This window comes from Pipistrellus hanaki (genome assembly GCF_964339955.1).
Source record: "Pipistrellus hanaki genome assembly, chromosome: 2".
NCBI classification, from domain to species: domain Eukaryota; kingdom Metazoa; phylum Chordata; class Mammalia; order Chiroptera; family Vespertilionidae; genus Pipistrellus; species Pipistrellus hanaki.
In genome coordinates this window covers 74,267,697-74,289,166 of record NC_140504.1, presented here as the reverse complement: position 1 = coordinate 74,289,166, position 21,470 = coordinate 74,267,697, and the positions used below count along the sequence as shown (strand labels likewise).

The 21,470-nt window shown below is 40.3% G+C and overlaps 1 protein-coding gene across 36 annotated transcripts in view; it reads left to right on the top strand.

The window, feature by feature from the left end:
• Positions 1–2,584: 2,584 nt before the first annotated feature.
• Positions 2,585–21,470, top strand: part of ABI3BP (ABI family member 3 binding protein) — a 237,401-nt gene continuing 218,515 nt past the window's right edge. For 11 of the 36 annotated variants that reach the window (XM_084875432.1, XM_084875409.1, XM_084875406.1 and 8 more), the window contains exon 1: positions 2,586–2,775. In XM_084875432.1, coding sequence (XP_084731558.1) covers positions 2,697–2,775 — 79 coding nt within the window. In that variant the 5' untranslated portion in view covers positions 2,586–2,696. Of the gene's footprint in view, positions 2,776–21,470 lie in introns of all 36 variants that reach the window. The other 25 variants (XM_084875427.1, XM_084875425.1, XM_084875421.1 and 22 more) reach the window with 6 other exon arrangements.

Below are 21,470 nucleotides of genomic sequence, written 5' to 3'. Positions count from 1 at the left end.
TAATTCTCCATTGAATATGGCCTTAGATCCTCTCATGATTAGTACATGCCCACAGCTCTGGAGTTTTGTTTTGCTTTTTTAAAATATATGTTACTGATTTTAGAGAGGAGGGAAGAACGAGAGACAGAAACACCAATGATGAGAGAGAATTATTGATTGGCTGCCTCCTGCACACCCTCCCCCCGCCCCCACCACCATCACTGGGGATGAAGCCCGCAACCCAGGCGTGTGCCCCTGGCCGGAATCGAACCTGGGACCCTCAGTCCGCAGGCCGACGCTCTATCCATTGAGCCAAACCAACAAGGGCATCTGAAGTTTTATTCCATGTAGCAAGCAAGATGCTTACAGTTCCTCTGGGCTATTTGTCCACCTCCCACTTGGGTTGGGACTCGGACATGATAGGAAACTTTTTGTTCGTTGAGAAGTGAAATGTCTCCTCTAACACGGTCTGCTTCTTTGAGGCGTGCCCCTTCCCTGGTCTTTTGAGAAGTCTTTTAGTGTCTTCACTGAGTGCTTAGTGTCCTACTAGTTAAGGCAATAAATCACCTTTTCTGGTCAAAATAATCAGAGATCAGCCTTTATTTAATTAGCTCCCAGACAGTTTCAAACTGCAAATAATGATTGCTCAAGCAGCCTACAGGCCAAGCCGAGGCTGATCCCGTAATTCCATTACCTAACCCGCGGACCAGCCCCGCACACAGCCTTCTTCTCACTATTTCTGCTCGGTTATTTTTTCCCCTCAGGAACCTGTCGTTTCTGCTGGCACAGGAGCCTCCCTGGCAATGGCATATAGAGGCGGGAGCAGCGGTGCCAGCTGGATGAATGTCCAGGCTCGGGTTCGAGAGAGCTGCCTAAGTGAAGTGAAAAATTAGAGATGAAAAGACCTGGGAAATAACCCGATCCCCTCCGTCAGCAGTGCCAGAGCCTTCCTATGGTCGCCGGCTCTGATGACTTTCACAAGGTGCCTCCTCACACTCTGTTTGGGAGGCAGGGCTGCCTCTTCAGTTTCTCTTTGGGAGGTTTATCGACTAGAATCTCGTTTGACCAGAGTTAGTCCACTTCCCTCAGCTACAGCAATCCACGAAGCAGGCTAATTTCGGAGTCAGTATAAATGTACAGACAACATTTAAAGCACTTTATTAAGGCGGCCTTTCCAGCAAGGGCAAGGCCTATATTCAGGCAACTGTGAAGTGGGAGGAGAGCGGACACTCATGAGCGTTGGAGATAGAAGCACCCAATTAGAACACAGTTCTACTTAAGTGGGGAAAATATTTTCGTTGTTTCCAGTGACTGTTAGTTATTAAATGCTTCCCGTGGGTCAGGTACTATGGTAAACACTATCCCAAAAATCCTGCTAGCAAATGTATGAAATCGGTGCTATCATCTCTACTTCAGAACTTAAAGTTTAGTAATTACGAGTGCACAATCCAGGGTTAAATTGCCTGATTAAAAAGCCAGCTCTATTGCTGACTAGTTGTGACCTTGTGCCTGTCACTTATCCTCTCTATGCCCAGGGTTTGTCAGCTGTGAAGAAGAGATGATGACACTGACTGCTTGTTGGTTATTTTGAGGAATAAATGTTTTAATTTATGCAAACTGATCATATCAGCACCTGGCATGAAGCAAGCCCTTAAATGTAAGCAGAGTTGATGAGCTAGCGATGGAGCAATTTGTTCAAAGGCATCTGGCATACACATTTAAACTCTGGTCAGTTCTATTACAAAGCCCATCCGAATTATTAACCATTAGAATACACTGTCAGGACATTTAACCTGTCTAAGCTTCAGTTTTTCTCACAGATAAAGTGGTGATGTCATCATACTTCCTATACAGTCACTGTGAAGATTAAATTACAATAATGTGGGCAAAGATACTATTACAGAACATGGACCAGAGCTGCGGACAATCAGTGACAATGAGTTCACTATATCTCTGCATCTATATCTACAGATTATCAGTCTCTCTCTCTCTCTCTCTCTCTCTCTCTCTCTCTCTCTCTCTCTCTCTCTCTCTCTCTCTCTCTCTCTCTCTCTCTCTCTCTCTCTCTCTCTTCTCTCTCTCTCTCTCTCTCTCTCTCTCTCTCTCTCTCTCTCTCTCTCTCTCTCTCTCTGGTGTGTGTGTGTGTGTGTGTGTGTGTGTGTGTACAACGAATAGCTGTGTAGCCAAGTATTCACTTTTAAATGTTTCTTATAATACTAAAACTTCAGAATGGTTAAAAGCGCATTTTTATGAGTTTACTCCCATTTAAAAAAAGAATTGGGTTGGTGTACTAGATAATTAGAAACAGTTTTCTTCCTAATAAGGTTTTATTTTATATTTTTAACGTTCCAATGGTTTTAAGTGTGTCTTTTCTGGATTTAAAAAAATAGCCCAACCAATGTTTCAACATTGACTAAATACTTTTTCTTTCGCACATGCAGATCGAGCATAAGTTTGATGTTTATGTCACAGAGGGAAGAGGCAGACAGTTATAACCTAGCAGGAAATGTTATGATATGTTTTTGCTGTTGTGCCTTTCTTTTCTTTGGTGTGAGAAAGGGTGTGATGTCATCCTGTCTCCACCCCCTGTGAGTAAGCCCACTGCACGGCTCGATGCAGCCGCCCGCCTCTGTCACCCGGAGACAGTCCACTTAAATGCGGCTCCAGGGCTGCGGGACACCCACCAGCATCACTCCCTGGGAGGTGGCAAATGCAACATGCTGTCCAGCTTGGGGTGTCTCCTTCTCTGTGGAAGCTTTGCACTAGCCCTGGGAAATGCACAGAAATTGCCAAAAGGCAAGTAGCTCTGATGTTTTGTGTTTTAACAATAATTTTTTAAGCGATAATAGTTTTGAAATGTTGACGTTAAGTGTGATCTGCTTTTCCAGATTTGGGGGAGGGAGGAATAGTGTTTTATAGGGTGGATAGTCTAAGTTCAAATGTGTGGAGGAGTTACTTTTATAAACTTTTACTTTTTTCCCCCCCTCTCTCTGTTATTTACTTTTCAGTTGGATCTCTTTATTACAAAAATAAAAACCAGCTTCTTATTAGGTTTAGCAGATGTTCACAGGAGCTTGAATTGGCATTGTGTCAAAGTACAGTATTTGAATGTGGAATCAAATTATATTAGATGAGCATTGTAGTCTGTTAAAAAGAGTTGTTTGGTGTTTTTAACCCCCCTTCCCAGAGACCAAGCCAGTAAGTACTATCTTAAGGTTTTAAAGAAGCTAATTTGGAAACCTGGAGTCTTTGGTGTAAACCTCATGCACACCTGTTCACTCGGAGGTTTGAGGATCCTAGCATGGCTCATCGGTCATGTGTCAATTCATAGACAGGATTCTCCAATGGAGTTTGGATGAGTTTTGATCTGCTGGACAGGACACTCCCCCTTTCCTGGCTAAATGCTCTCATTTTAGAATCGGCATTTTGTTTACAAATGTCATCTGCAGCAAATAAAAATTTTGAAACAATCTTTTGAGCCCATGAGCATGAAAACAAGAGCTTTCCTCTCTCCTGCCTTTAAACGTAAATGTTACATGTCCTTTTTTTTTTTTGTTCCTTTGCAAAGGCACTTTCCGAAGCCAATTCCAGGTCCTTTTTATGGTGACAGACTGCTTTAGTCAGCAGGATTAGGGAAAATACAATGGAAAACAGTGGAGGTAATGCAGAGCCACAAGCTTGTCAAAACCCTGCTGGGCGTGGAGTCAGAAAGCAAGGTTGTTAGTGTCAGATCATCTAAAGATCCTTCCTGGTGGGTAGTTTGTCCCAAGTGACAATTGTTCTCTCCTCAGTGTGTTGAGTGAGAGTTGAATCTAGAATTGCGAAGGCTGAAGGGTTTGGCTAGTTGATATTTAATATGATCACATAAAGAGTATAGAAAAAGGCAAAGTTAAACTCTGATTGGATAATTATGCAAAGAAAAAGTAAAACAAGTACACACTATTAGATTTTTATCTTCTATCAAGAATTTTGTTTTTTGATCATAGAAGTGTTGTAATATATCAATCATGAGACACAAGCATAAGCATTCAGAATTAATTGTTCCTGCTGCTGAAATATTTAATAAGAACACACCATTTGAGAAGAATCCAGAGGTTTTCTCAGGCTCAATTTTCACCTTGGTTTTATTTTACCTTTTATTCACTGTGCAGGGGTGATAGTCACAATTTGTTACTGCAGATTTCTGCAAATTCCAAGTGATTTAATTATCATGTTGTAATTACTGGGTATAAATCTGTTGACATAATTTTTAAAAATATGTTATGGTAAAAAAAATATATATATCAAAATAGCCACAAAATTCTTCTTTAGTCCCAATGCACTTCAATCTAAAGTATTTTTATCCAGGATTTTTTTTTTGGTAATTTTTGGAAATATCCATAGTTTTGGTAATATTATAAAGTGAGTGAGAGTCTCCTTGCCTGTAATGCTATATTTTTTCTTTATTATGAAAGCTACGAAGAAACTTTCTTTTAGCTTTAACTGAGGTTGTCTTTCTCAAAATGTATTTCAGGAATAGGTGTTCTATCCTCAAAAGGGGGTTGGGGAGCATCTACTCTCAATAACTTGGGGAGCACTCATGCTTCGTCTGCTTTCGGGGAGTCACAATAAACATAAGAATTTTATAGGTTCTGAAACCTCTTAGTTAAGAAACCTGTCCAACTTTTTTAACCTATTGTTTCTCAAACTCATTTGACTAAGAATGATTTTCTGGTGGAATAGCTATAATATCTGGCCAGGGGCTATCTTTCAGCAGAACACATTTGGGAAAATGCTGAAACAAACAAGGAAAACATGGATAACACCTTTTCTTCTTTTCTAATTTAGACTCAGTTAAATATAATTTGTGATCTAAGAACAGGATAGAATTTTGAAGCTAGAAAGTGCTCTAGTGTGATCACATAGTTCAGTGTTCCCTGACCTTTGGGTTTATAAACCAGTAAAAATTCATGTGTTTTTAATGTGAGGTCCTGCTATGGAGGACATACTTGAATTTTGCCAGGTAAGGATATCAAAGGGAAAAAAAAACTCACCATTGTTTATTTAAAAATAGCCACTTTAACAGATTTATAAAATAAGCAAATTTATGCAAATATATCCATTGTTCTTATTTTTCTCATTTCACCTCAGACTGATGAAGTTCATCACAGGCCAACATTTGAGAACTACTGACCTAATACAACCATGTATTTTCAAATTAAGAAGGGCAGGGAAGTTTAGTAACTTTCCTACATTGAAGGAAGAACCAGAACTGAATCCTGGGTTTCTGATTTGAAACTGTATACTATTTGAGATATACACTGAGTGGCTAGATTATTGTGATTTCTGAACACACAATAATCTTGCTACTTAGTATATATATTAGAGGCCTGGTGCATGAATTCGTGCATGGGTGGGGTCCGGCCAGCCTGGCCATGGGGAGGGGATATGGGCAGTTGGGAAGCCTGCCTGCTGGTCAAACTCTTGGTTGAGGGGACAATTTGCATATTAGCCTTTTATTATATAGGATATACACTGAGTGGCCAGATTATTATGCCCTCAGAGATCATAATAGTCTGGCCACTCAGTGTATAATATTGTATTATATTATATTATATTATATTATATTATATTATATTATAATATATATATATATATATATATATATATATATATATATATATACACACACATACAGGGTGGGGCAAAAGTAGGGTTACAGTTCATATGGAAAATAATACAATAATTGAAAAATAATCTATATATATAAAAGCCTAAGTGACTGTTACAACCAGGAGACTGGACAACTGGATACCGACTGGTAGCTATGATGCACACTGACCACCAGGGCAGACGCTCAATTCAGGAGCTGCCCCCTGGTGGTCACTCCCACAGCTAATCTCCCATGACCAGCCAACCTCCTGTGGTAACTCCCCCTGGCCAGCCAGCCCTGATCAGGACTGGACGAGATGGCCCGATAGACCCCGATGGCCAGTCAGGCCGAGGGACTCCACCCATGCATAAATTCATGCACCGGGCTCTAGTAATACAATAATAAACTCTGTGTTTTGTGTACTCACAACTGTAATCCTACTTTTGCCCTACCCTGTATATATATTTTGTTATTTATAAGAAAAAGAAATAATTTTTAATAAGAAGTCACTCATTGCATATCTTACGCATGTTTGCATATCTAGTAACATACTTATAGAAAATAAATTATAAGAGTCTTACTGGTTTTTAAAAGCTTAAAGTTAGAGACTATTATTAACAGACTTCTCGTCTTTACTTCTCAATTACTATATTCTTTGATAAATCATTTACCTTTGCTAAGCCTCAGTTTTCTCATCTGAAAATAGGAATAATGTTAATAATCACACAGTATTTTAAAATTAAATGCAATAAGAGATGCAAAGCTTTTAGTGAAGAGTCTAATATATAACAAGTATTCATTCGATAAATATTATTGGATCACAGAAAAGTGGGTCAATACTGAAAAAAAATATATGCATTCCAAATAATACACGTGTCCAAACAGATAAACCTCTTGGAGGATAGAAACTGTGGTGACAAGTTCTTGGCAAAAAGGTGGGGCAAGGGAACAAGTGTTGCTCTACAATGAGAGAAGGCCTCAAGCACGTTCCAGCTTGACCATTGTCAGCACAGTGTTTGATTGTCAGTGGAAATCTGCACCTTTGCCTTAGGATCATCTTTTCCCTGGAGATTGGTAAGGCCTCATGGAACCTCCAGGAGACATCCTCTTGTACTTTCTTCCAGGAGCAGGATTATGCTATAACACAGGCCCTAGAGAAGAATTACCACATTGTTTTATACCTTTGACATCCCTGTGCCCCAGCTTCGTCACAGAATCTTTGTTCTTGGCACCATAAAACTTCTTCTCTCCCCCCCCCCCCCCACCCCCACCCGCCCCTGGAGTCCAGGCTAAAGTAAAAACCACAGAGGACACACATATAGTGAAGGAAGCCAACAGAAACCTATGATGAGACATGAGGGGCTTGACACACCTCTTTGCAGAAAATCCCGTGTAATAAGCCAGAAGGCGAAGGCTGCTATTTGCAGCCAGCTCCGTCAGTCCTCCTGAGGCACCTGGGCAGAGAGCCGCCACAGAGGAGCGTCAGGATACAAGTGCAATCGGATGGACCGAGGGCATGAGGCTCTTGGGAGCAACCCTTGTCTTGTGGCAAAGGGAAGGCATGGCCGGCTCTTTGCCTCAGGTTCCTACCTGACGAGGTAGGGATCTCTGACTCTAAGGACAAAACACACAGGGATAGATGATAATGACAAGAACGTTCATAGCTATTAATAACTGTTATTATTATTTTCACAGATAACATTCTTTGGGCTCATATTAGTTAGTTGTGGTAATTTATGGCTAAATATTCTTAATGTGGAAAATCTAACTAAATTTCCAAGTTTTCCTATAAAGCAGGTGTTTTATTACTCTCATTTTATAGAGCATAAAAAATGTGTGCCTCAGTGTTTAAGTGATTTGCCCAAAAAGTCACTCAGCCAGCAAGTGGTAAAAGACTACACCCTTAATTTCTATGTAGTACCAGTTCCCTGTTCCATGTAAAGATATGCTAATTTGTTCAAGTATCAAATTATAGTCTATATACATGCAGAACTCCCGAGGCTGGGAAGACACAGCTCAGCATTTGTCTTCAGGGAGCTGACCAGTTACTGGAAGAGACAGGAATGGATAGGCATCATTACAATCAAGTGAGATCAGCATCTGATTTGGGAGAAGCACAAACAGCTTTGAGAACAAGCAGGAGAACCCAACCCTGACAGAGAATTAAGAGTTATAAGAGAACTAGTGGCCCAGTGCATGGATTCCTGCACATTGAAAGGAAATTAATTAGAAGATTTGTGTGGTAATTACATTACTGAAAAAAATTACATGTCAAAATAGTATATATAATATCCTATTTAATAAAAGAGTAATATGCAGATTGACATCACTCCCACACACAAGATGGCTGCCCCCATGTGGTCCAAGATCCTGCTCCCATGTGGACACAAGATGGTCACCACAAGATGGCCAGCAGGGGAGGGCAGTTGGGAGGGACCAGAACTACAAGGGAGGCAGTTGGGGGGCACCAGGCCTGTAAGAAAGGGCAGTTTGGGGGGGACCCAGGCCTGCAGGAGAGAGCAGTTAGGGGTGGCCAGGCTTATAGGGAACAGCAGTAAGGGGCTAACAGGCTGGCAGGGGAGCAGTTAGGCATTAATCAGGTTGGCAGGGGAGTGGTTAGGGGGTGATCAGGCTGGCAGAAAGAAGCAGTTAGGGGCAATCAGGAAGGAAGGCAGGCGAGCAGTTAGGAGCCAGCAGTCCTGGATTGTGAGAGGGACATCCGACCCCACTGGGATCAGTCCTAAATGGGCAGTTCTACATCCTGCGAGGGGTCCCAGATTGGAGAGGGTGCAGGCTGGGCGGAGGGCCCCCCCGCGCCCCCCCCCCCCCCCCCCCCGTGCACAAATTTCATGTACTGGGCCTCTAGTCTATAAATAATAAAAATTTAATATGCTAATTAGACCGTACAGTTGAATGACCTTCTGGACAACCTTCTGGATGAAGCCGGGGCTGGGAGGGCCAAAGCCCTTGCATGAATTTTGTGCATTATGCCTCTAGCAGTATTATAAAATTAAAATGTGTACAATTAGCACCAATAAGAGTTTTATATGTATTGCACATGTGCAAGTCAATGTTTATTTTTAAATTGCCAGTGTGTGTCCTTTGTACTGGCTGGCCGGACAGTAGTAGGATGGATGGGTGGTTGGTCACTTAGCCTTTAATATATATAGATATGGCACCCAAGTAGAGACTTAGAAGACAATTCAAGTTGGGGTAAAGGAGGATGATTAAGAGGTGAGGGACCTTTCCAACAGAGATATGTATAGGACCAGACTAAGGCAACCCCCAGGGGCCAGAGCTCAGTAGGTGTTAAAGTACTCAGAGGAGAAGCCAAGACCAAGAAGTCCATACAGGTTGCAACTTTGTCTTCCTTGTCTACATCTACCCTCAGATGATTCCAAAGTGGCCAAGTTGGAAACCATTGATCAACAGTTTTTCAAAAATTTGTATGTGTAAGTGGGTGACAAACTTTTCTGGATAAGTGCAAGGTAAAATTTAGGAGTTGCAGTAAATTATTTTGCTATTTAAGTTTTAATATTAATTTAAATATTTTATTATTTATTTATTTACTGCTTCATTCCAGGATTTTAAACCATTATTTGAAAAAAAAAAATTTGAGAATTCCTTCTCAAGCTGTATAAAATAAAGAAATACTTATAATTGAAATTAACATTTGTTTTTGGTGTTAAAAATGCTAATCTTTTACAAAATCTCAGAAGCCAGATCTAAAAAGCTATGGCAGATTGTGTTTTCCAGGACTGGACTTACATTTGTTCACTTTGTCATTCAACTAACATTTTTTTTTTAATTATTATATTAGGATTACAAAGATGAGTAAGACACTTCAAAGAATTTGAAATTAGCAGTATTTAAAATGACTTGGCTACACCAAAGTCATTTTCTTTTAGATAAAACTGTGTTTTAATGCTTCAACTAACATTTGTAGGAGTTAACCTACCCCATTATATTGCCATGTACTAGCTTTAAGTGATATATGTGTGTATGTGAAAAATATATATGAAAAAATGAATTAATGTAATATGTTAAGAAAAACAAAGCACCCCATGATCTCAGTCAATGCAAAATACAGGAATTACGCAAATGCTCAATAAGTTTCCATATTCAGAAGGTCCAGGTTAGTTGAATTGCCTTTGGAATAGTTCCTTTAGTTGTGCATATTATTTTTTTATACATTCCAGCTCATCTTCTTTCTGTTTTATGCTAAGGAAAATTTGTGGGCAGGTAAGATGATTTATAATCTGAAACATATCCCACTGTGTCTCCCATGCAGACTCTCCTCTCTGAGTGGAGAACGAGCCATTGCCAGGACATAGCTTGGGGGGTGCCTTGCTTCCTACAAGTTGTCCAAGTGGAATTGCAGATTTCCTTTCTCCCTAAATGTCATCCTTTGATTTGTCCATTCTGCTGGTTGATAAGAAAACATTCTGGTTTTCCAAGGGCCTTGCTGAGAATCCACTGTGCACGTGTGAGTGGGCGTGCGAGACCTAGCAGGCTTTCCTTCTCTGAGAGCAGCAGATTCTGTCGTTGGAGGAGGGGTTTGGGGCAGCTGCCAGAGTCATGCTGGCAGAGAACCCTGGAATTCAGTCCTGTTACTGATATGCTGGCAGGGGAAACAGGCAGAGTTTCCTTCTCCTTTCGCTTTCCTAAATGGAGTTATAGCCAGCTCCAGTCAGGGAGTTTAGGACAAGAAATCAGAGAGTCTGAGGAATACCTCCTCCCATCTTCTCCTGGCCCATCCTCTTCAAATACCCACCCGATCATGTTGTCAGAGAGTGGTTCCCTAGGTACGCACATTTTCACAAGAGTTAGAAGATGTTCTCCATGGAGTTTCCTCTAATCTGTAGTTTCATTATGAACTGGGAAGATAAATATTGGAAAACAGTGGTAGGGGCTAGTAGGGAAAACTCATGAGCCTGGCACATGTCCTGACCTCTCTCAACATCAAATTTTATTCCTTGAAAAAAAAAGGGAATGATAAAAAGAACAGTTCCCTTTTTAGCCTCCACTAATAAATAATATCAGAGTGACTTTAATAGAGGTTTTTGGTAGTAATTTTCTTAACCTAAGTAAGAGATGTGAGGACCAGACACATTTTTTTCTTTAAATCTTTTAACTTTTCAATTACAGTTGACATTCACTATTATATGAGTTTTCAGTGCCATTTATATAACTTAAATTGTGGCAGCTAGAAGATCGCTTAGACACTCTGGTCTCCTGGACGCGTCCTGAAAAGACCCTGAGCTGAAAGAAAGCTGTTGCTGGATGTTTACACTGACTGTCAGGGCCTGTGTAGTGTAGCCTCTGTGGCACAGGGACTGGGGATAGGAGCCACGGCACTATGGATTTTTTAAACATAATTCTTGCTACCAGGTCCAACTCCTTCTGCAGGGCTTTGGAAGGTCCTGCTCAGAGCAAATTTACATTTTATTGTGAAAGATTTGGGAGTACAAATCGTGGTTTTTGATCATTTTTTCCCCCTCCACATATTCTTGGGATGCAGGTCTGTGTACTTGGTTTTCCCCTGGATGCCTGCTGCTGTCTGTCTGGCTGACTCAGGTCTTGGGTTGGTCTGATCAACTGGCTGATCAGTCCCTAGGTTAGATTCTTTTTCCCATCCTCCTTCTTTTTTATTCCTAACCCTGCTTTCCCTTTAGCCTCTTTCTCTCTCTTTCCCTCTTAATCCCCCCTTTTTCTCTTTCCCCTTCTCTGAACACCATTAGAGTCCCCAGAACTTCCTCCTGGCTTCCACCCCAGCTTCTGCTACTGGCCACGTTGGCCCTCATTCATGCCTCACAGCTGACACTTCATCTGTTTGGATAGAGCGGAAATCATCCCTTTGGAAGACAATGCACACTTTATTTTTATTTTTTTTAAAGCAGGAGTGGGTGTTTCTATGTCATGCTAAATGTTCCACTTGATTGAAAATACCATGGTTTCTCACTCATTTATCTTGGCATCAGCAAGCTTGCAAAAAGCACAAGTCTCCATTCATCTGATCAACTCTGTGCATGTCTGATTGGACAAGCCATAACCATGTACCAGTATTAACACTAGTTTATTCATAAGAGGTTTTAAATATGGCAACAACATATGCATGGTAAAAGCCAGATATTACAGTGTGATTTTGTAAGATCACTTTCCTACTTGCTTCTGGATTTTTGTTCCATTGTTGCTGTTGGAAGTTTGATATTTTGAAGAACTTGCAAAGAATTTTGCAGTTTCCCAGTGGCTCACTGAGTTGGACCTTTAGTTCAAATGCCATGTTGCTCTTCATTTGACTGGTAGCCAACATTTCCATGAAACCAAGTTTCTGTGTCAAATGTCCTCATGAAATTTGATCCTCTAATTGGCAACTGGGTCACAGTTGCAGGCATCTAACACCATTTTTACATACCAGCCTCTGATTCGTTGCTGTTCTCCATCAATGACTTCCAAATTTTCCTCTCACTCTTTCTATACAGCCCTCCTCTTTCATATCTTTTAAAGTTCTGATCCTTGTGCTTGGAAGACTCCATGATATCTGCCATGAAAACGTTATGTATTCGGTAGGCTTTTAGACTTTTTCAACCATATCAACAGTAATAATGACTAGTGAAAAAAATGTATATATAAGTAGGTTTCCAGATCCAAGTATGTGTGCTTACACACATGTGCCATTCTGCATTGTGCTGGTTAACTTTATAGTACAAAAACACAAAAACAAACACAAACACACACACTCAAATAAATATTAAACAGATGAAAGCCCTAGAAATGGATTAAGTTGGATGTCATGCACCATTGATTTTTGATTAGTCAATAATTTAGTTGCAAAACTATTTATAAAATCTTTGACTGAAGAAAATAATTATTTTTATTATCTGTTTTTGGAGAACAGTAACTCAAATATTAAATACTGATATTATAACTGAATCACCAGAATGACAAATAAAAAATATCCTGAGTCACTTAAAAATTAGTCACAGGGATGTAAAGTATAGCACAGGGAATATAGTCAATAATATTATAATAACTGTATGGTGTCAGATGGGTACTAGTCTTATTGTGGTGATCATTTGTAAGGTATATATGTCTAATCACGATTTTGTATAATATTGAACTATAATTTTAAAAGAAATTATAAAAAGTAACAGTACTTCATACTCTAGGTTAGTCAAAATTCCTTCTTGGTGTACTCTGGGCAAGCAACCCCCCATTCATAATTTTTCAGCATGTCAGTACTTTTTCAAATACTTCCAGGTGCCTTTATCAGCTGTTAACAAAAAATACCATTTAGTTTTATAATCTCCTAAATTGTCCATTGAATTGTAGTATGTAATACTTATTCTGCCCCTTGCTTTTATTTATGTATGTGTTTGTGTATCTATATTTAGATAGAGTGGAAGGGAGGGAGAGAGGGCAGAGAAAGAGAGAGATGTTAGAGAGACACATTGATGGTTTGCATCCCACATATGCCCAGATTGGGGCCAGGGAATGAACCTGCAACCCAGGTATGTGCCCTTGACTGGGAATTAAACTGGAGACCTTTTAGTGCATGGGCTGATGCTCTAACTACTGAGCACTGGCCAGGGCAACACCTATTCTTAATCATCCATTTAATACAAGCATCTGTGTTCACGTATGTCAGAAAATTAAGACAACCAACATTTACTGTAGTGTTTTCCAACGTTGTCATAATCATGCCTCAGAGATGTGGTGTCCCAGAAACATCCATTTCAAATATTCCTTTTTATGGCCAGAAGTTCAGAAGCCACAAAAGAACTACAGATACTAACAAAAAATAAACTTCCTGTAAATTTTGTTATAAAATAATTTAAAAGGCATTAAAGGATAAGCATTAATTGAGTCAAGATCCTTTTAGGTATATCTCTTTTTAGGGATATCCTTATTTTGTGAGAATTTTATTTTTTATTTTTTTGCTTTTTTAAGGGGGTGAAGCACATACATTTGTTTATTTGTTTTGAATCTAAAGTCCTTCTTCCACCTACCTTTTCTCTTTATAGCACTAGCAGCCTACATCCACCCACAGGACTTGGTTGTGCAAGATGAGTAGATGGTAACTGGAAAGGAAACCTCTGTGTTTTGTTTCATTGAGATGCAGCTGTTTAACAAACCTGGAGACAATAATTCTCAAACTATATTGAGGAGGAAGGAATCACTGAGGATAGTTGTCCTCAAGCTTGATAGAGCATCAGATTCACCTGGAGGGCTTGTTAAAACTTGGAATGCTAGACTGCATCCTCAGTATTTGATTCAGCAGATTTGAGGTGGGGTGTTCTAGAGCAGTGTTTCCCAAACTTCTCTCATGATGAGAATCACCTGGTGGAGTTGTTAAAACACAGATTCCTGAATCCCAACTAAGAAGTGCTAAACTAGAATTTTTGGGAACATATAGGTAAAATTGTATACTTAACTAGTGCTCTAAGACAGATGTTATATACAGAGCACTAAGTTAGCACTAAACTAGAATTTTTGGGAACATATAGGTAAAATTGTATACTTAACTAGTGCTCTAAGACAGATGTTATATACAGAGCACTAAGTTAGGTATGCAATTTTACCTATATGTTCTCAAAAATTCTAGTTTAGCACTTCTTAGTTGGGATTCAGGAATCTGTGTTTTAACAACTCCACCAGGTGATTCTCATCATGAGAGAAGTTTGGGAAACACTGTTCTAATATAGAGAGTTAGTGCTGCTGGTCCCAGGACCACATTCTGAAAACCACTAACTTAGTGAATCTCTTAACTATGTAGAGTCCCACTGCCTCCACCCGTCACCCTGTCCACACTTAGATTCATACCAGATTCTGAGTTAGTAGGTATGATTATCTGAAACGTTCAATTACTATCACTGATGATTCTGATGAAGTTAACTGTGTATGGAGAAATAATACTGATCTTTTATATAACCAGTACCAAGCACTGAGGCACTAATTGGAAGAAAGCAGTTAAGAGAAACTGAGCTAACTTACTAAGGATCTATACATTTGGAGAACCTGTGCTTTTCTTTTTTCAGTATATGATATATGCCTGTAGGACAAGGCTTATCTTGATTTAGTGAGAACTCTAGGTCTTGTGTTGAACTTCATAATACTTAGAAACCATCTTTTCCCATAGCTATTATAGCTCGAGTCCTCAGCAGCATTTGCAGTTAATGCAGCCTTGTTTGGTGGTGAGTAATGTTTAAAGTTGGGGCTAGAAGATTTTGGTGACATTTTGAAATATTAGTGAGAGTCATTCTATTTATGTGAATACTAGAGGCCCGGTGCACGAAATTCGTGCACTGGCGGGGGGGGGGGGTGTCCCTCAGCCCAACCTGCACCCTCTCCAATCTGGGACACCTCAGGGATGTCTGACTGCTGGGCCTAAACAGGCAGTTGGATATCCCTTTCACAATCCAGGACTGCTGGCTCCCAACTGCTCACCTGCCTGCCTGATTGCCCCTAACCACTTCTGCCTGCCAGCCTGATAACCCCCTAACCACTTCCCTGCCAGCCTGATTGATGCCTAACTGCTCCCCTGCTGGCCCGATAGTCTCCAACTGCCCTCCCCTGACAGCTCGGTCACCCCCAAAAGCTCTTCCCTGCATATTCCCTCTTTATTAGATAGTTTTTTTTCTTTGACATATTGAACAGTGTACTTACCATGGTCTTGACAAACCAGTAAAAATGTAAACCCAAACTAAAAGTGTTATAAAATAAACTCGTTAAACAGGAATTTCATGAGACCTTGGAAAGGTGGTATCATGTGGTTGTTTCTTCCTTTTTTTCTTTCTCTTTCCTTTTCTTAATGTTTCACCTGGGGAGGATGGGGATAGCCCAGGCTGAGGCTTGGAGAAGATTGCACGTGGGGGTGATGGATAGGAGGGTGGGAGGAATGGGGGGGAGGGGACAGCCACCTCACAGGCCTATGGCCCAGGTTGCAGCTGGGTGCTGATCATGCCAGGGGTGCACGGCCAATCTCATGGGGGTGGAGAGGGGGGGGGGGGTGCGCCGCCTTCCAGGGCACTGCCTGGGTCCTGGCTGGGAGCTGATCATTCCTGGGGTGGGTGGCCACTTCCCAGGCCACTGCCTGGGTTGCAACTGGGAGCTGATTGCTCCTGGGGTGCAGTCTGCCTCCCAGGGCACTGCGCAGGTCAAGGCTGGGAGCGGATGGTGCCGGGAGTGCAAAGGCGCCTCCCAGGCCCATAGCGGGGCCTCATGCTGCCTGCTCTCAGTCACAGCCCTCCCTGGGGTCGGAGTGATGGTTAATTTGCACATTACTCTTTTATTAGATAAGATGTATGTTAAAATCAATGCCTAATATTAGCTTGAAACTTCTGTGTAGTGTAACCCAAACTCAAGAAAGTCCACTATAAAGTATGACCAGTTTACTTCACTGAGTTAATCAAGAAAAATACAACTCTGAAACTAAAGATGAATTTGATACTTCACATAAAAGTTCTGTTATTTTGGCTTATATAGACTGGTAGCCAGCCCTTCAGCTAATACTGGACATCGGTCTGTTGTTGAACATTAGCTATGGCATTCGTATTTGGCAGGCAGCTGAGAACGTTGTGTATGTAGCTTGCAGGTTGAAGTCTCTTTTCTGAACTCCAGAAGTCCATAAAAACATAAAATAATGCACTTGTGGGTGTATACATTTTTCAGGTATTGGTGCTTCAATATTGAGATTCTCAAGAAGTTTAAGAGCTAATAAAAGTTAAGAGCACCATGTCTAAACAGGTGCCTTTTACCGAGTTAGAATTGGGATACATCAAGTGAGTGGCTTTAAAGATTGCTACTATATCATGAAACATGCAGAAAGGGCTTTGAGCTGGCCCATGAAAAGTTCAAACTTCATAAGGAAGATGCAAACACAGTTTATTTTATGTAATTGATTTTGACTTGCAACAAAAAATTTAAATGTGGAAGTATATCCAAGATGACCCTTACCTCTTGGTATTCATACCCTTGTCACCTCACACACTGAATCATGGCTGGCCTGTGAATCCATTAGAGTTCAAAAGAAGTGAAGTGGAGATGTGTGTTTTTTTGAGGCTAGCTCATAAAAGTCATAAAAGTTCACACCTTGCTCTTTCTCTTGGATCATCCAATGGAAAAAGCCAGTTGCCATGTCATGAGAACACGCAGGCAGTCCTGTGGAGAGGTCCATGTAGTGAGGACTGAGACTTCTTATCACAGCTAGCACAAACTTGTTACTCGAGATATGAATGAGTCATCTTGGAAGTCAAACCTGCAGATGACTGCACGCCTGGCCTTGACTGCAACTTCATAAGAGATTCTGAATTATAACTACTTAGCCATGATGTTTCCAAGTTCCTTCCTGACCCACAGCAACTGTGTGAGTAATAAATGCTTATTATCGTGTAAATCACTGAGCTTAGAGGTAACTTACTATGCAACAACTAGTAATTACACAGAGTGTGTTTGCTGCCTTTTAATTGTAATTTAAAGGACTATTTGAGTGGAGCAAAAATAGAATGAGAAATACAGATAATCTTATTTATTGGCATATGGTTTAATTCGTTAAACAGGAATTTCATGAGACCTTGGAAAGGTGGTATCATGTGGTTATTTCTTCCTTTTTTCCCTTCTCTTTCTTGATGTTTCACCTGGGGAGAGTAGGGATAGCCCAGGCTGAGGCTTGGAGCAGATTGCACGTGGGATTGAAGGGTAGGAGGGTGGAAGGAATGGAGGTGGGGGGTGGGGGGAGAGGCGGGTTTGACTGTAGGCAAAAGATAAGTGGAAATAAATTCTGAAGGAGAATTTTTGAATCATTTAATTTTTCCAGGATTACAAAAAAAAAAAAAAAAAAAAAAAAGGCATATGTAACTATTTTCTCTCTTTTCCTCATCCAGCGCGGCTAGAGAGCAGGTCCAATGCCCGAGTAGAGTTGTCTGGGGATTGAGAAATAAAAAAAAGAGACAAGACACAGAGATAGAAAGAAAAGCGGGGGCCGGGTGGACCTCTGCCCTCTTCTGTTGGAGAGACAGTGACCCAGAGCCGAGGTTTATTTTATATCCCCAGATACCAGGAAGTTTCACCAAAAGGTCAAGACAAAGGAGATTATTTGCATTCTTCAGTAGGTCCTGAACATTCCTGGTGCTAGGCTGGATTTAGATATCAAAACCCACTTCCCCACACCATGGGCGAAAATGGAGGTCAAGCTGACAACACCCTTGCCCTTTTGGCAAGGCGAGTTCCCAGGGTGTGGGTTCAGCTGACAATAATTAAAGAATGGCCGTGTGCCTTCCCAGGGGTCCTCTACAGGCATAAATGCTGATCAGAGTTATTGGAAAACTATGTGAACAAATATCCTTTTAAAGAAATCATGGAAAATGTTTGATGGTTTGGAGCAGCTTGTGGACCATGCTTTCTAAGTCCTTGATAAATGGCCTTGTCCTTCATTCCAGAGACATTTTAGGACTGGCCTTAGGCCAAGGGTAAGTCTGTATTGGTCCCACTAACATACAGGAGAGTAAACCTGTGTCCAAGACAGCTTAAAGAGAACCAGATCCAAGATCCACACTGTAGCTGACCTACATCACAGAATTCTCTGAGGAACTAATGGGCTTCCTGGCACAAATTTGGATCAGGCCAGACTCTCAGGCCTTAGTTAGCTTTGACCTCATGCTGAAGTTTATGCCATGGAGCTATAATTATATCTCTAGCATAAGCCTTGGTGAAATTTATCTCTTATACAATATAAGCACCTAATGTTATAATAGGAGGAATAAACATAAAAAGAAGAAAAATGGTTACTGTCCCAGTAGAGTTTATGTCCTAGGAAAAGGAATAGATGAACTAAACAGGGCAATACAATGTAATAACAGCTATGATTGAGAAATGAATGGGGCTGAATTGGAGCATAGAGAAAAAAGAGATTTATTTTGCTTGGAAGAGGGGGAAGGCTCTGAATAGGACCTTCTCTGTCATTCTACAAAATTAAAAACAAGTGTTTATTTTTTAAAAAACAAATCCATGCACTTCATGTAGGGAATTTCTTTATATGTGCTATCTGTGGAGGGTGAGCAAAGTTTTCTAGCTCCAAGTCAGAATGCATATGAAATAAGATATTTTTAAAGACATTGAAAGTGTTTGTAAACTAGGGCTCTTTCAGAGCATTAAAGATGCTATAACTGTATTTAACTTATAGTGCCATTCATTAATGGGTGCTTTTAGTGCTTCAAACTACTCATTTGCTCCCTTTAAATATACAATTGTTTATAAAATTACTACAAAGAAAAATCACAGACACTTACCATCAATTACTAAGACCTTATTAACAAAGCATGTAACAAAACATAGAACTGGGTAAGCAGTGCCATCTTATTGGCCAGTTCATTGGCCAATCAATGTCTGAGTCAATTGGATGATCTAGGTCACAAGGAACAACAAGTCTTCCTGCTTAGAACCTCTTCCCGGACCAAATTCTAGTCTAGATCTAGACTAGATTTTTACTAATATCTATCATCACCCAGAGACTCACAATGCCACAGGTGGTCTTTGCTTTTTCATGCAAATTCAGCGCACCATGGACTTGACTTTCCCAGAGCATTTTATCATAGTTGCTAAGGAAGGGCTATTTTATCAGTAGACCCAGCTCATTTCTACCACTGCTTTAGCCATTCTCAGTGGACACAGCTAGTTAAGCAAGCAAAGCATTCAGGCTTTAAAAGCAGAATCTATTTGTGGTCAAATCCATCAGGGAAGGCAAGCAATTTAGTCAGATCTGAAACTGTCATCCAAGCAGGCAGCATGCCACTAGAAGAGTCACAGATGTGACGAGATCAGCTGTTTTAGAATCCTTTCCCACTCTGTACTCAGAAGTGAGGGCCCTTCATCCTTGGCAGCCCATCTCCGTGAGGCAGCAGGGAGGCTCACTTTGCTCCTCAAACTTCTTCATTAGAAGTGAGAGTGTATTGCTATTAGGTTCAATTTTGTCATTTTTCTTACAAATGACTTATTTAGTGCAGCATAACAAATAAGGAAGCAACTTCCAAAGACCAAAGGTTTTTATCTACATTCAAATGTAAACTATTTTTACTTTTTCAAAATCATATTTCTCTTTTTTTCTAAAACAATTGCAACAGATTCTTTAAGAAATTCTCTTTACTATTTTTTAACACATGGATTACTTAATACTCATCAGATCAATGTGTTAAGAGTGACTAACTTCTAACCAAACAGGGGAAATGTTGTGCCTTGACTGCCTGTAAACAAGGTGCCTGTTACCTGTTAGAGAGAGGATCCCAAACTGCACCTTCGGCAGGTTTGACTTTCCAGAGTGCCCTTCTTTTGGGAAATGTGAAAACATGCATCCTAAAGTTAAATGTGACTTATTTTAGCAAATTAGTAAATACTCTGTAATTATAGTTTAATCTAGGAGGATAAGCAAAAAAAAACCTTACTTTCAGCTTTCCTTCTAAATTTGAACATTTGAAGATGTCTCTGTTGCCTATTTGTCTACTCCTTGCTTCATCCAACCTCATAAATCTTTATATTTTGTCAGTTTCAATCAACATATAAAACATTTCTGTCACCACAGAAGATTCTATAGTGCTCCTTTGTAGTCAATCCCTTCTCTGATCCCAGCTCCTGGAAACCGCTGATACGATTTCTGTTCCTTTAGTTTTGCCTTTCACAGAATGTCCTATAATATTGTAGAAGCATATATTATGTTGCTTTTTTGGGAGGAGGTATCTGGCTTTTTTCACTTAGCATAGTGCTTTTGTGATACATCCATGTTGTTGCAGGCATTAAGAGTATTTTTTTTTGTGTTTTTTTTTTATTGGTTGAGAAGGGTTCCATCATATGTCTGTTGCACAATTTGTTTACTCATCCACTAGTTAATGAGTTGTTTAAGTTGTTTCTAGTTTGTGGCAATTATAAGTAAAACTGCTATAAACATTTGCTTGCAGGTATTTGTGTAAGCATGTATTTTTATTTCTTCTGCATAAATATCTAGGAGTGGGATTGCTTTGTCATGAAAAAAAAAATGCAAGTTTAACTTTATAAGAAACTAGAGGCCCAGTGCACGAAATTCATGCACAGGTAGGGTCCCTAGGCCTGGCCGGTAATCAGAGTCAATCTGTGGGGTGACAGGCAGGGGAATCAGGGGGCCTCACTGTCACCTGTCTTGGCTGGCCTGGCACCCCCTGCTTACCAACCCTGCCCCCCTGCTGCCACTGATTGCTTCCCTCTGTGGGCCAACCAGCAGGGTGACTGGAGGGGAGGGCCCTGCTGGCACCCACCTTGGCTGGCCTGGAGCCTGCGGGCTGGAGGCAGCTCCTGTATTGAGCATCTGCCTCCTGGTGATCAGTGTGCGCCATAGCAACCAGTTGTTCTGCCATTCAGTCGATTTGCATATTAGGCTTTTATTATATAGGATACCAAAGTGTCTATAGCACTTTTTTATAGCAAAGTGTGAAGATTCAATTGCTCCACATTCTTGCCATATTTGGTATTGTCAGTTTTATTGGTTTTTGTTTCTTTAATTTTAGCTATTTTATCAGGAATGAGTCAGATAAGATTTGTATCCATATCTTTACTCCTCAGAGATTGGCTCACACTTGTTAGGCATCATTCTTTTAAAAATATGGGATCAGTTTTCTTAAAAGCAATAATCTTTTCCAAAATGTAATAGGTAAATTAATTTGCTAAAATCTAGATAAGTTAAAATATGGGAATCAGGTACATTTGCATGAGATAACAGTCAATAGATTTGTCTTATCTCCTTCTCTCCCTTTATCTTATATTCATGAAGCATCAAACCCAAACATTAGAAAGATAACCTAAATTGAACTGTCACATAGTTTTGTTTTGTTTTGGCCTT